The 14,242-nt window shown below is 38.6% G+C and overlaps 1 protein-coding gene across 1 annotated transcript in view; it reads right to left on the bottom strand.

Annotated features, from left to right (window-relative positions):
- Nucleotides 1-14,242, bottom strand: part of cxadr (CXADR Ig-like cell adhesion molecule) — a 41,589-nt gene that overhangs the window by 5,319 nt on the left and 22,028 nt on the right. Inside the window, exons 2-3 of the mRNA XM_057321761.1 lie at nt 8,746-8,915; nt 4,310-4,514 (exon numbers count right to left, since the gene is read on the bottom strand). Of these exons, the coding sequence (XP_057177744.1) occupies nt 4,310-4,514; nt 8,746-8,915 (375 nt within the window). The remainder of the gene's footprint in view (nt 1-4,309; nt 4,515-8,745; nt 8,916-14,242) is intronic.

Genomic DNA, 14,242 nt, shown 5'->3' with positions numbered 1-14,242 from the left:
CTCCCCAACCCCCTACTTGGCAGGAGATGAGATGAGAACTCGAAAGCAAACAAACTCTAAATTAAAACCAGGAGGAGAGAGACAGAACCCCATGTGAGGAGGGCACGGAGGCAAAGAATGAAGCACAGACAAAGAGATGAGCTTAAAAGAACAGTTCACCCAAAAACATAGATTACGTCATCATTTACTCAAGTCCTTCCAAAGCGTTTTACTTATGACCTCCACAGATCACAAAATAGCTATTTTTCATATAAGTGGATGGGGACTAAACACAGTCGTGGTTACTGTTCACTTTCATTGTATGGTTTGGAAATTCTTTTTTGGTGAACTATCCCTTTAAAAAGATAGACAGCAAAAATGACTTCCAAACTAGAGTAGGGTGTTGGAGTTGAAGTCTAGATGGACATGTTTGTTTGATGATAAAAGCTGTAAAAACATAGCTGGGCTGCTGGGGCAGAGGCTTACAGCTGCAGAGACCTGAGGATTAACTGCAGGCTGGACTGAACAGCAATTTAATAGGATGATGGGTCAGGGCACAGCAGCTTCCTCCGACAAAGAAATTAAATGTGTGGTGATGGACAGGTGGGTGGGACACATCCAGGTGTCGACTGACGGTCTAATGCACGCGTTTAAAACAGGGGTCTTCAATGTTTTTCGGGGCAAGGACCCCTTAGATGACAGATGCATGGAGCAGGGACCCCCTTATACTAAATGTGTAATCAGAGCTATTTAAATAGAAACAACCCTTATTGTCACAGCAATATTATGTTAAGACATTACATTAGCACTATTATGCATGTTATTGTTGCACATACATACTTTCTGTGTATTATTTTTATTATTAATATAGATTGTTTGATTATTTTAAGGGATTTACAGCATCATTTGTTTTAATTTTACTGTGAGATGGACAATATACTTGTCCTGAATCTTAGTTTTTATTAAGGCTTCAATGAGATGACAGACCTTGGTTAATGGCACAAATACTATTCTAGTGGAGGTAGAGGTTGTCTCTGGATGTGAAAGAAATCATTGCAGATTTTATGCATTCTGTTGTAAAAGCAGGCCGTTTTATTAAGTGTCATTCTTTTTTTCCTTCCGCTTCTCTGTGTGTTGCAGAACACACCGCTATTTTATAATTTTGAGCTCCGTTGTCTTTCTCGTGGATCAGCATTGTCGCGGCTGTTACCCGAAAATTCACGAGTTTTTTCTGCAGAGCATCATATTAGACTAAGGAGAGCAACATGCAATGAGTCCGCGTTATTTTTGGCGCACCATCAGCACACTGTGCGCGTTTCCTTTATTTATAACACGTACAATAGTTTTGTCAGAGTTTACAATGCAGAAGCGTTGTGGTGTCATTTGCCTGTCAAATTAGCGCTTAGCTTTAACAAATTTTAACAAAAGTTCAGAAATACAGTATATGAGAATGCACTTTATTTACACGCAACTCATTTCATGCGTACTCTGAACTTATCGGAAGGGAGACGATGAAGCAGATGTAACGTTAACTTTCTTCTATCGCTTCTGCTGCCTGAATGTATGTTTTTGTCCGCACGCAGGTTACAATTGCAATACGCCGGAGCTTCAATGAGTCTGCGCGGCCGTGCACGTGCGCAGCTTAAAGAGAACATTGGTTGTAATATTTCTGTACCCATGCTTTACATTTTTAACAAAAAGATGCCTGTGAATAAAACGTAATTTGCGGACCCCCTGCAGTTCCACCGAGGACCCCCGGTTGAAGACACATGGTTTAAACCAACAGACATACGTCAACAAAATCTGTGTCCGTCTCTCTTAGCAAGACAACTCGACAAACGTTGTGTATTGTGTATTTTATAGGCAGGTGTATAAAATAGGCAGCAAAAGTCTCTACTGAAGTCATTTTATCTCAGAGGTGAGATCAAAATAGTCAATCATACCAGCATGGTTAAAAGAACAGCTAAAAAAACCCTGTAAAAGTCAAACTGCCCAAAATAATTCCATACGCATTAAGGCGTGAAAAGTAAAAGGTCAAATAATTCCTTTTTCTGCTGTCTGGAAGGTACCAATTTCACCTCGCTTGGTAGTTCACATCGAAGGTTAATCTCAAGTGTTAAAAATAACAAAAAAGCTCAATTGGGTATAAAAGTAAAAGTATTAATGAACAACACATTAATTACGATAAAGAATTTCTCAAAAAATGATTTTTGCAAAGGCATTTCACACAACTCCCTTATAATTAATTCTTGTTTATTTACACTTGAGGTTCAGAACAAAGCAGCTGTTAATGAAACAATCAGTATTTGTGATGCAAGCATATGTCTGCAGACCTTTTCAGCTACATGCACAACACCAAATAACAAATACACATCTACATAAACCTAGGAGATTCTCTGCATCCCAACAGTAGAGCTGTGCCTCTCTAAGGTGGCAAGTAGCACATATACAGCTCTTCAAGTGAATGTCCTTGGACGGCTGTCTCTGATGGAGACATGTTTAGTAAGGAACACACGCACGCAGCCAGACAGCATCTGCTCTGAATGCAGGTACAGAGTCCCTGTGGTCATCAGCGATAGGATGAGGGTGGACAATAAGGTAACGGGCAAAGAGCGAACAGCTGCATTCATCAACTGCTGAGAGAACTACCAATCTGCGTCCTTCCATCGGTCTCACTGTGGTCCACCTCCTATCACAGGGTTTGCTTTTGCCAAACTGTCCTTCACCCTAACAAAACAGTGAGTTTAAGGTCGACTCAAGTCTTTGGCCTAATCAGATCCTATCCACACTAATGCGTTTTCGTTTGAAAATGCATCTTTTTCTCTCCGTTTTGGCCTTTCGTCCACACTGAGACCGCATTTTTGTCAACGAAAACAGAGCTTTTCGAAAACACACTCCAAAGTGGATTCATTTGAAAATGGCGTTTTCGCGTTGTAGTGTGGATGAGGAAAACGGAGGGGTTTAAAACAATGATGTGCTTTTTGTCATGTGATGCAGTTGTTTCGGCTTCTCTCCTGTTTGATAGCTGCATTTTAGGAGACGGAATATTTAATTACTCGCGGTCATTGTGTGAGTTAAGTTTCCTTTCGCTTTTGCAGCTTTATAGTCTTGTTACCCGCAGCATCATCTCCAAGTTACTTCATTGTTCGTCTATTTAAAAAAAAAAATCTCTTTGCTCCACATTGCCACGACATAATAAGGCAGAAAGTATATAAACGCCTGACAGAAATGACACATGCTGACGTGTCTTAGGTTTTACTCATGACATTCAGATGATCACGTGAATTATGTGTTTGTTTGTCAAACTTCAAACAACTGCTTTGTTGGTCTTAAAGATAAAGGCAGTGAGTTATCAAAACTATTGGTCTTCACTAGCACAGTAAGGACACAATGATCCCAAGTAATAACTGTCAGCGTCTATGAAGCTCCTCAATAAAAAAACAACAAATACATGGTCAATCTGGCCACAGTTAACAATATTTGTAAACCAGACAACCCACTAGAATGATGCTCATTTAAAAAAAAGGCATTTAAGCTATTATTATGGGTGTCTGAAAGCTACTATTAAAACAGCAGTTCACCCAAATCCAAATTCTTTCATTTATTATCCCTAAACTATCCATTTACAAACTTTTTTCCGGTTTCTTTTTAATCTTACAGTTACCGCCATTCAGGCACCTGTAATGCAAATACACGTCTCAGTCATTTGGTCACAGAGTTTCAGGAAGTGACGCTGATGTTGTCGTATTGTTTGCCTTAGAGATGGCCTTGTTTGGCAACAGTATATTTGCCTAGGGCGTATGTGTCGACACCAGTCAACACACGAGGAAAAGGTGCTTTTTCACACTCAAAGTACCACTGATGTCACACTTGCTGTCGACAGCGATCAATCATGACCCTGAAACAAGACGTGTCAGGGGGCCCATGAAATCAAACTTTAGTGCATGTTTATTGTGCTTTCATGGTGCAGATCAATGTAACGCCATTCGCTCTTTCCCCTGTTTTCACATCTCACTTTCCAGGAAATAGCAAGATGGATTGAAGATGGTTTCCGAGTAAAACTAACATAGAGATACACAGATGTTATCTGTTGCGAAACTAAAGAATACATTGTGCATACAGATGCTTGGTTCATGTCACTGACAAACATTTTTTTAATAATGTTGCCATTTCAATGCTTATAGTGGAGGAACATTTGAGCTTCTGTGTTGTGCCATAAGTTAAATCCAGTATGGACAGGGTGTAGTGGCATTTGTCAAGAACATTTTAAATTTTCATTAAAAATTAAATGTCCTTTTTCAGGAACTTACAAGTTTGTTATACTACTCACCCATGACAGTTAGTAGAATCTTTCGGCTGCTGATGCCAGGAACTTTCTTCACCTTGCATTGATAGGTGCCCGTGTCTGTTGCCTTCAGTCCCATTATGTTCATGGAGGCATCACCATTTTTAGGGTCAGGGGAGTTAAAGTGGACTCTCCCTTTAAGAGGAGCATAGTAGTCTGAAAAAGCCCTGTCACCCGAGTACACAATCACCTGATGAAAGAAAAGATGAAAGAAAAAAGAATCACGTTTTAGTTACGCAACATTTCAGCTTCAACATAATGGGTAGGAAACACTACACTGTGAAAGGTCAAAATAATATTCAAATATTAAGCTTAACGTAAATCCTAACCTAAACCTGCACTGCTTTTAAAAGTCAGTGAGACAAAGAAACACACAGTGCCCCCTCTTATCTCAAAAACATCCTTCAGCACAGGTAAAACATTTGCCCTTTCAATGTCACGACCTGAACAAAGTGCTCTTGTTAGTTCACACAGACACCTTCTGTCAAGCTGTGCAGCACAAAGGCACAAAAACCTCAATGGTTTACTGACGCATATTTAAAGTTGCATTTTAAATGAGCCAATCAGTACATGCTCTCAATACAATACAATCAATACAAGGGATAAAGACACAGATTCATCACCATAGAAGGAAAATGGTGGATCCATTCAATAATCCTTAACCAACTCTCCCCACTTCATTTTCATGATGGAGAGGTGGCGGTCTCCCATAGCGACTTGCTTCATGCACAGTAGTCATGAGAACGCACCTTAGGGCAACAGAGCCAGAAGAGGTTGGAGAGACACAGAATCCTGAACGCATAAGACAACACGAACCAAGAGGAAAAGGAAAGGGTCTCTTATATCCTCTCTCTTTTCCTCTGTGTTCACAAGAACGAACATCTGTAGAGTCTTGTCCAAATTACCACTTAGTAAACAGAGCTAATCTGTGCCACCTGGAGTCTGCCTACAGGATTTAAACAAAACATCCAACAACATCTGTAAAATAGCCTGCATCTAAACGTAATAACTAAACTATATTAAAAAAGATGAGGAAATGAAAACTGCCTGAAGCAACAGATCTCAAAGGCTTTCAATAACATAAACCAGACAAGGATCCAAGTAAAAAAGTCTGCACAAAGCAAAGAACAAAAGACACGACATTGCAACTGTGGAACATGACGCAAACTGGCAATATTTTTCTCCTCATACAATCTGATGTTTTCTTTTACCAATGGCGCTGTCTGTAGTAATGGACCATTAGCAGAAAGCCTTGGCTGAATTTTAGAGACCGAGATATAAACAAAATGTGGGGGTACTCATCGCTGTCCGAGCTGGTAGGAACAGACAGATGGAAAACATCACTTGGCATACTGTGGCTGGTTAGGACAGTGTTAAGACTACTGGTACGACTGGAGTCTTCATGTCAGAGTTAATAAAAATCTTTTTGTATTGTTGTCTCCTTTAGGGGTAAAATTAAATAAGAAATAAAAAATTCTCAGCGTACCTCTAAGAGAACTTGGTCCGCCTATTTACGAGTCGAGGCTACAAGGACACCATGCGACTTATTAAAATCAAAGTGTGCATATGTTCACTAGTGTATCTTGTTTGCACTTGAGTTCCATGATGTTTGTATGCCGGTGGGTATGTGTACTTTCCTCTGGAGCTACAGCAGGCTTGTTTGAAATGCAAAGCAGCAGTGAGTCACCTGTGCTGGGACATCAGTCTGCTCTATAGCCCGAGCAGTTTCTGTATCTATGCCTGTCTACATCAGTGTTTACACTCTCTGCTGAAACAGCTCTGACTATCTGCTCCTGGAATCAGGTGACTCCACAAACTACACAACCTATACATTTCAATGGCAAACAAACCATTTTATCATTCAAATTAACTATGCATTATTCAATTAACTAAACAATTGCTCAATGCTTTATATTTAAAAATGATGGCATACAGAGATATAAAAGTGAACACTGCAATTAATGTGAAACAATCCTAGCTCCTTGTCCATATAAGCAAGTGTCTTAGTTATTTTATTTTATGTTCCCATTGTCACTTTCAAAGCAGTCCTATTTTGTGAATGCTGGTTCTGTATTTAAGACATTATGGAGCCACAGTGTATTTACAGTACAGCGTTACCCCCCAGTTCCCATCCATTCTTTACTATAATGCTAATGGCCAATGCCGTTTTGTATGGAATTCTTCAACTTGTCAGCCGCGTCCCACCAACAAGAGAATTATTAATGCTTCACTGTGCCCCTAAAGACCATGCCACATTAACAAAGAACACCATAATATAAAACTGGGTTCTACATTCAAAGCAGATTCATTGTTTAAGTTCTGTTGGAACTGTTGTTGAATACAGGGGAAACACACTCTTCTTTGTGTGTTTGTGTACACTGATCCATGATAAAAAAAAAGAGACTGACAAAGGTAAAAAACATAAGAGAATCTAAGCTAGATTAAACACCAGGCACTCGTTTTATTGTTTATAAGTCCCTTTTCATTTGGTATGGATTCATTTAGAGACTAAGAGCTTTTTTAAAGCCAATCATTGGAAAACCATAAATCACAGTCACGCTGACTGACACCGACAAAATGAGAAAGTATTAAAGAATTCACAGAATTAAACTGTAATTGGTTCACAGTTTGGGTTTAAACAATACTTTGCAATGGTAGACTTTTCTGCAAAGACCTTAGTGTATAATAAAAGTTCAAGTTCTGGAAAAAACACTACTAGGTAACAAGAGTATTAGCACAAGCCTGGGACAAAAAAGTGGGGCATAGAAAGTTAGTTGTCATGCCCCATTGGAGGTAAGAAAGATGGAGATAGCCAGTGTCCAACCTTCAACATCATATGAAACCATTAAAAATGTTGAAATGGGTCAAAGACAAATTGCAAGTCCTGAGGCACAGCCTGGCAGCAAAGAAGGGGAAGAGTGCAGGGTCTATGCCCATGAGAAAAACCTAGCAAACAACTGAGGAGGGAACAGAAATGTAAGGAGAAAAGGAGAATGATAAAAATAGAAAGAAAAATCAGGTTCAGAACAAAATGAAGAAGCATTGAGAAGAAAAAAGATGGGGTGAGAGAAGAAGAAAGGTACGAGGATACCAAAGAGAGATCGACCATCGAGGGCTCCTGACCCAATTCTGTCCCCAGCTAAATGCATAATCTCTGGAGAGAAAGAATATGAGGATATCTTTGCATGAGGCTGGAACAGACACACACACAAAGTATCTGGGTTTCTTTAAGCCCCAGTATTTCTGTGAAAAAAACAGCCCTCAATCAAACTATTTGCAGAGTAAGGATGTTGTATAGATGCTAAAAATGAAAACATCGACTACAAAACTTTATTCATAGTGAAGTGCCTGGTAAGCATTCCGACACAAACACACAAAACATCAATAAACAGTGTCAACTAAGAGCTGTCAAAGCCAATAAACCGCAAGTGTACATTCATGCGAGTAAAACCATAACATCACATATAGGACATTTTTACATATATATTACATTTTATGAATTTTATGTTGAGCCCCATACGTATTTACCCAGAGAGAATTTTACAGAGTACTAAAACAACGGCACACGTTCATAATGCTGTGTTTACACCAAACGCGAATTAAGTGATTTGCGTGAGTAAATTACATACAAAGCCAATGCAAAGATGTGAATAGACGCAAACTCACACCGGGCGACGCGAACACGTGTCAATAGCGTCTTCTACACAAGTTGACAATTTCAACTCGAGCGAGAAATTCACGCAAAAAGCTCATTGACACCTACTGTTTGACACATCCTGACCTGTAAGACACTCCTTGTCACGCGATGTTTTCCGTGTCACTCGCGCAAAAATAACAAACTGTTCCTGCAAATAATAAAGAGCGAGGAACGGGATTGTTTGCATTTGGTGTGACCACAGCATAAGCCCCACACACACCAACATATGTGCTATCCACACATCAGCACCTGCTCAGGGTAGATCAAAGCAAGTAAAGACTACAATGAAAAGTCAACCTTCAAAAATATATATTGAAATTCACACTAATTATACCTGTCTAGGACAATTCTGAAATTGCAAAGGCTTCGATTCTGTATTTTATGTACAGCTCTTCCGCTTCGAGATCGAGTCGTTTTTAACGTGCATTTGAAAAAGCAACGCTCATCAAACATCATCATTATAAATATACTTTATTATCATTTAAATGCCTGAAAAGGTTTGAAGAACAGCGATAGAATATGACCATTGACAATTTCCTGGAACTACATGTGTAAACCGTTCTCCTTCTGTGTCCCATATTCTGAGTTTCTGCCCGAGAGCACCCTCTGGCTTTCGGATGTGGCGGCATTTAACCGTAATTCATTGAGAAACAGAGCATAAGAATTGCACGATATATTGTCCCAGCCCTATGTCACACAATACACAATCACATCATCTGCTTACCACTTTTTCTTCCTTTTGGTTGTCGGATGGCTGCAGGCTCCACTCGATATCCAGAGGGCCGGTATCCTCAGGAGCAAGTGTAAACTGACAGTCCAACTTTACACTCTCACCGCTGGCTTTCTCAATGGACGTGGAACCAGTTGAAGTGATCTGCAGTCCACAGGCTAAACCTGAGACACAGAGAAGACAATGGTGTTTAATGGAAGATAATAATATCTCTACATAACATTACTTTTAATTAGATAACTACTTATGATTAGGGTTGGGAATCGTTTCAATTTTATCGATTCCGATTCCAATTCCGATTCTGCTTATCGATTTCGATTCTTATCGATTCCCAGTTTCGATTCCACAGTTAAAGTAAAACATTTAGATATCAACCTGTATGGTCATTTAGCCTGCTTATTGACTTGTTTGCAAAATATATTTATGAGCACCGTTTTGTGTATATTTACACATAGAAACACACCTTTTCTGATTTATTACAATTTGTATTATCATAGTTGAACTACATCATGGTTAAACTGCAGTTACTATAATGCAACTATGGTTAATTTGTGATTCCTGTGCTTTAATACAAATTCTATAGCTAAACTATGCTTACTATAGTAAAAAATATCGCTAATTTTCATAAGGGCTTTTATTGAGATATCAGCAGATCATGCAACGCATGTACTTTTCTGAAAATATGCACACAGGAATTGATAAGAGGAATTCAAATTTTAATCTCAAGTATCCGATTCCTATTCCTTTCAATTCCGATCCGATTCCTAGCCTTTCGATTCCGATTCCAAATTGGAATTGATTTTCGATTCCCAACCCTACTTATGATTATATAATGCAACACTATGCACACATTATTACAACATCATAGATGCCACATTTAGTATAATTTCTAAAAGCAACCATAGGTTACTTTGTTAAACAGATTTGGGAAGAGTGAAATTAACATCACAGCATATTAGCAGACAACCGCTAAACTGAAACCATCCGTTTCTGTAAACAATTCAATTTGATGTAGAACTTTCCTTTAGTTACCATAAACGCTTCACTTTGGTGCTTAAAACATAAAAGCGACTACAGACACTAGAAACATCTCAAATGTAAAACGTTACTTCCTTATTACTAGGGATGCACCAATACCAATTTTTAAAGACTGAGTACGAGTACCAATATTTTTTTTCTGGTACTCGCTGATACTGATGCCTGTACCAATGCTGGTATTGGTATCGGTGCATCCCTACTTATTATGTACAGAAACACTGTACATTAGTGTTGTCACGATACTGGAATTTCTAACTTCGATTCAATACCTAAAAAAATATCGATATTCGATACCATTTTCGATACCACAGGGAATAAACTGCCATAGCAATAAGGCCCTAATAAGCAATAGCAATATAGGCCTTTTTAATTTTTATTTGAAGTTAAATTGAACAAGACTAGACAATGAGGTATATACAGTATTTTTACATTATTTATTAATTGTTAATCTAATGTTAATTTTACGAATACATTTACTATTTAAAATCAAAGTTGTATTTGTCAGTATTAATGGACCAGACCCTGTTGAAAAAACCAGCCTATGCTGGTTTGGTATGTTTTGATGCTGGTTTGCTGGTTTGTGCTGGTTTAAACTGTTCATGTGCTGGTTTAAGATGGTCATATGCTGATTTAAGATGGTTCTTAGCTGGTTTAAGATCAAACCAGCATCGATCAAAACATACCTTACCCAGCATATACTGGATTTTTCAACAGGGGAGCTTACATAAATAGTTGTATTTTTTAACTAACATTTAAAAGAGATTAATAAATACTTGAACAAATGTATTGCTCATTCATTGTTTGTTAATGTTAGTTAATAGCCTACATTTTTATTTGGCTAAATTGGCTTTTATTCAAATAGGCCCATACTGTAATCATTGATCAGCGCACATATAGACAGAAACGCAAACTTAAACGCAAAAACTGTTGCAGAGACTCCGCACTGGACATCTTTCTAACATTAACAACTTTTAACCGGAGCGAATGAGACGAGTGGATGAAATCATTGAACAGCGCACATACATAGAGCGCTATGGTAAACACGGAAGTGCAAACGTGTATCACACGCGAGAACTGTTGCGGAGACTTTACTCGCACCAGCATTATTTCAAACATCAAATTAACCGGAGCGAACGAGACGAGTGGATGAAATCATTGATGAGCGCACAAAGACAGAAACGCGTGCATTAAACATGAGAACTCTTGCGGACTCTGTACTAACATAAACAACATATAACCAGGGCAAATGAAACGAGTGGATAAAATTATTGATCAGCGCACATACATGGATCGCAATGGTAAACACGGGAAGCGTAACGAGCGTGCACCACGCCAGATGTGTTACTGAGACTGGCCATCTTTTCTAACATAAACACGATTTAACTGCCACAAACGAGTCAAGTATGTGAGAGGAGGCGGGGCTCTGTTGTTATGCGTTCACGTGCAGTGTGTGTTAACTCACTGTCGGAAAAGAGAAAGAGAGCGGGAACGCGCAGCTGATATCGATACGTGGGACATGGGTATTGGAACCGTTTCAGATTCTTCAGTATCGATACTTATCGAAATAATCGATATTTTTCACAACACTACTGTACATACTTCTCAATGGGGGCTATGCATTTGTCTATCCCAGTTCAAACATTTAAGAAAGACGTTTCTATGTATCCTATCAAAGACTACCAAAGTTGTTGACAGTATTGAATAAGTGTACATCATGTTTGTGTACGTGAGCGAGTTTCAGGGGATTGACTCAGCCTTGAAACATTCAGTGCTGCCCAACTGAAACTTTAAAACCAGAATGTCCTGTTTTTACACAATTAAGAACAGGTGGAGTTCCTTTACCGCAGGGATCAAAATACTACTGATCTAAAATCAGCCTCATGAGGATCTAGTGCTTTATTAACAAAAGACTGGTTGCAGATCAGAATTTAAAGAACATTTCCCACAATGCAAACACTGATGTGTGACGGGGTGTGTGACGATGCATTACGTAAAACGAAATCCTTTCATTATCACATGCCTTTGACAGTCTGCGATCATCCCTATGGGTTTCGCTACTTTGATTTGTGGGAGTGAATGGTTAGAAATGTGTACTGCACGTGGCATAATTCAAAAGAAAGCAGCACAGCATCTGACAAATTAATACTGCTGGCATCGGCCATTCAAAAATCCCCCATTAGCAGTGATATATGCTCTTTTTCCAGCGATCAAAGTAATTGTTTGAACAAATGGATCCTTTGGTGACCCTGGCTGAAGGCTGCATTTCATTTAATTTTAATTAATATTGCCAGCTTTCAAGCACAGATCAGGGCTTTGTGGAGGACATGACTTCATTCAATAACCTAGGCCTACTCTCACCATCTGGATCCATAAATCTGGTACAAAAGCCTGTGGACTATGCTCCACCGTCATGCTAATGACAAATAGATGCCAATTTAATATTATTTTAGAATAGGTTTTTGCAACTCAACCAAACTGGAGGTGTGAAGAAAAAAAAATGCATTTGCAACTGAATAAGACAGAAATAGAAGACAAGTTTGTGGTTACAAGAACAGTTTTTCCACCCTTTGTCTCTCAACTACAATAATGTAAGTGAAATGGTATAGCAGTTTGTATGTGATGGAATTCAGGAATCAATACGGTCTACAATGCTCCATCCTTTCTACCAACATGAATACAGAAGAGGAATGCTGTACTGAATATAAATGAAGCCTGGCTGTACAAAATATGCTGTACATATGCACATCATAACAACATGCGTTCATGAGTTGACAGATGCATTGTCATTTTCTTAATGTCATAATCATTAACTCAACACTTGATGCTTAGCCACATTTAACAGCACACTTGTAAAATGATAAACATGCATACTGGACAATGAGGCAGTAATGACCAGGTAATGGTCTTTTTATAGAGCGTTACAGCATCAGCAGTGAAATTTCACAAATGTTTAATTTTAATTATCTGTGAGGAAATGGAATGAAATGGTCTCATAACAGCATGCTCCTTGATAATCTTCTGGGTAAAAGTGGGCAGAATCAAAACACTTTAAATTCCAGTTGAAGGTTTAATAACATCATATCCTCACATTAAATGAAAATTACAGATAACAGATTTTGCCTCATTACCTAATGACAGGCCATTCTGAATGCAAAGAAACCGACTGGAAAATTGTTGAAAATTAAAATCACATTGACCATTAAACAAGGGTACGAGTCAAATTGCTCCCATTACAAAAACTTTTAAAAAATTGAAATGGAGCTGTTACCCTCTAGGGCTTATTCAATTCCTCGTGAAATGGAAAATGCATGGAACAGTACTGTATGCCAATATCTGAAGATTAGGGACATATAAATCTAGAACTGACTCAGAATCTGCTGTCTGAGCAGAAACATTTAATACTATTCCACATACACAGCAGACACAATTAGGCTGATGATGTAATATATGATGTTCCCGTGTTATTATATTACTAAATTTATATGGAATATCATTCCATTTTATGAACAGTATAAAAGTTTAACATTTAAAACACAACTCTCGACTCCAATGCAACAGACCTCACAATAAATGACAATTGTGGAGAGGGAGCAGAATTTGTGTCTGGTCTAAGGAGGTCTTAACTTGTAAGAATATCTATCTCTGTCTGGCCTCTCTTGACCTCTATCAGCTGAGCACTGCACATCAAATCCTAAGAGGTTCAAGAGAACATAGTTTGACCCACACGAATGAGGCCACAAGACCACTACACCACTCTATTTCTTTCCTTCCTCTCTATGTTCCTCATTTTTTTATCTTCTAATCTCCCTGCCCCTCCAAACTCTCTCCTTCACGTTGGTCCCGTGAGCCCCAACGCTGACGATTGTGGACCCCCTTTGTGCACTCACAATAGTAAGAGAATCCTGTCTCCTGGCAACACGTCCAACTAAGAATGCTTGAGAGGGAACGAGAGAAAAGGGGGAAGGTAGTGCAGATAAAAAGAGGAGTGAGCATTGAAAAGAGGGTGGTGGATGTGAAGTTATTGAGGAGTGAGAAAGGGAACATAAATTAAAATCCCCCAAAAAACAGCTATGAGGTTTACAATGAGAAGGACAGTTATAATCAGCTGTGGCTTAGAAAACAATAAAGGCATAAAGTTAACAGGTACCATTAAGATCTATAAATACCCTTCAATTGGGCTGAGAATCTGAATATGCAGATAACAAACAAAAACAAGTTTGTGTTTTACCTGGTGAGCCAATTTGTTGTTGTCCACAGTACTTTGATCTAAAAAAATATTTAATGCTAAACTGTATATGAATTTCCAAATAATCTTATTTTACAAATGTACGAAGGCAAGTGAAGAAGTAAGCAACAAAGATTTAGGTCTATGAAGGGTTTACATGATTATTTATTATATGGAGGGAACGCACACTGAAATTGAGACAAAGCAAAAACTGCTCTGCCTGTTGCT

Source organism: Triplophysa rosa, linkage group LG22 (genome assembly GCF_024868665.1).
Source record: "Triplophysa rosa linkage group LG22, Trosa_1v2, whole genome shotgun sequence".
NCBI lineage: Eukaryota > Metazoa > Chordata > Actinopteri > Cypriniformes > Nemacheilidae > Triplophysa > Triplophysa rosa.
The sequence above is the reverse complement of the archived record's forward strand: the minus strand, read 5'-3'. Positions and strand labels throughout refer to the sequence as shown.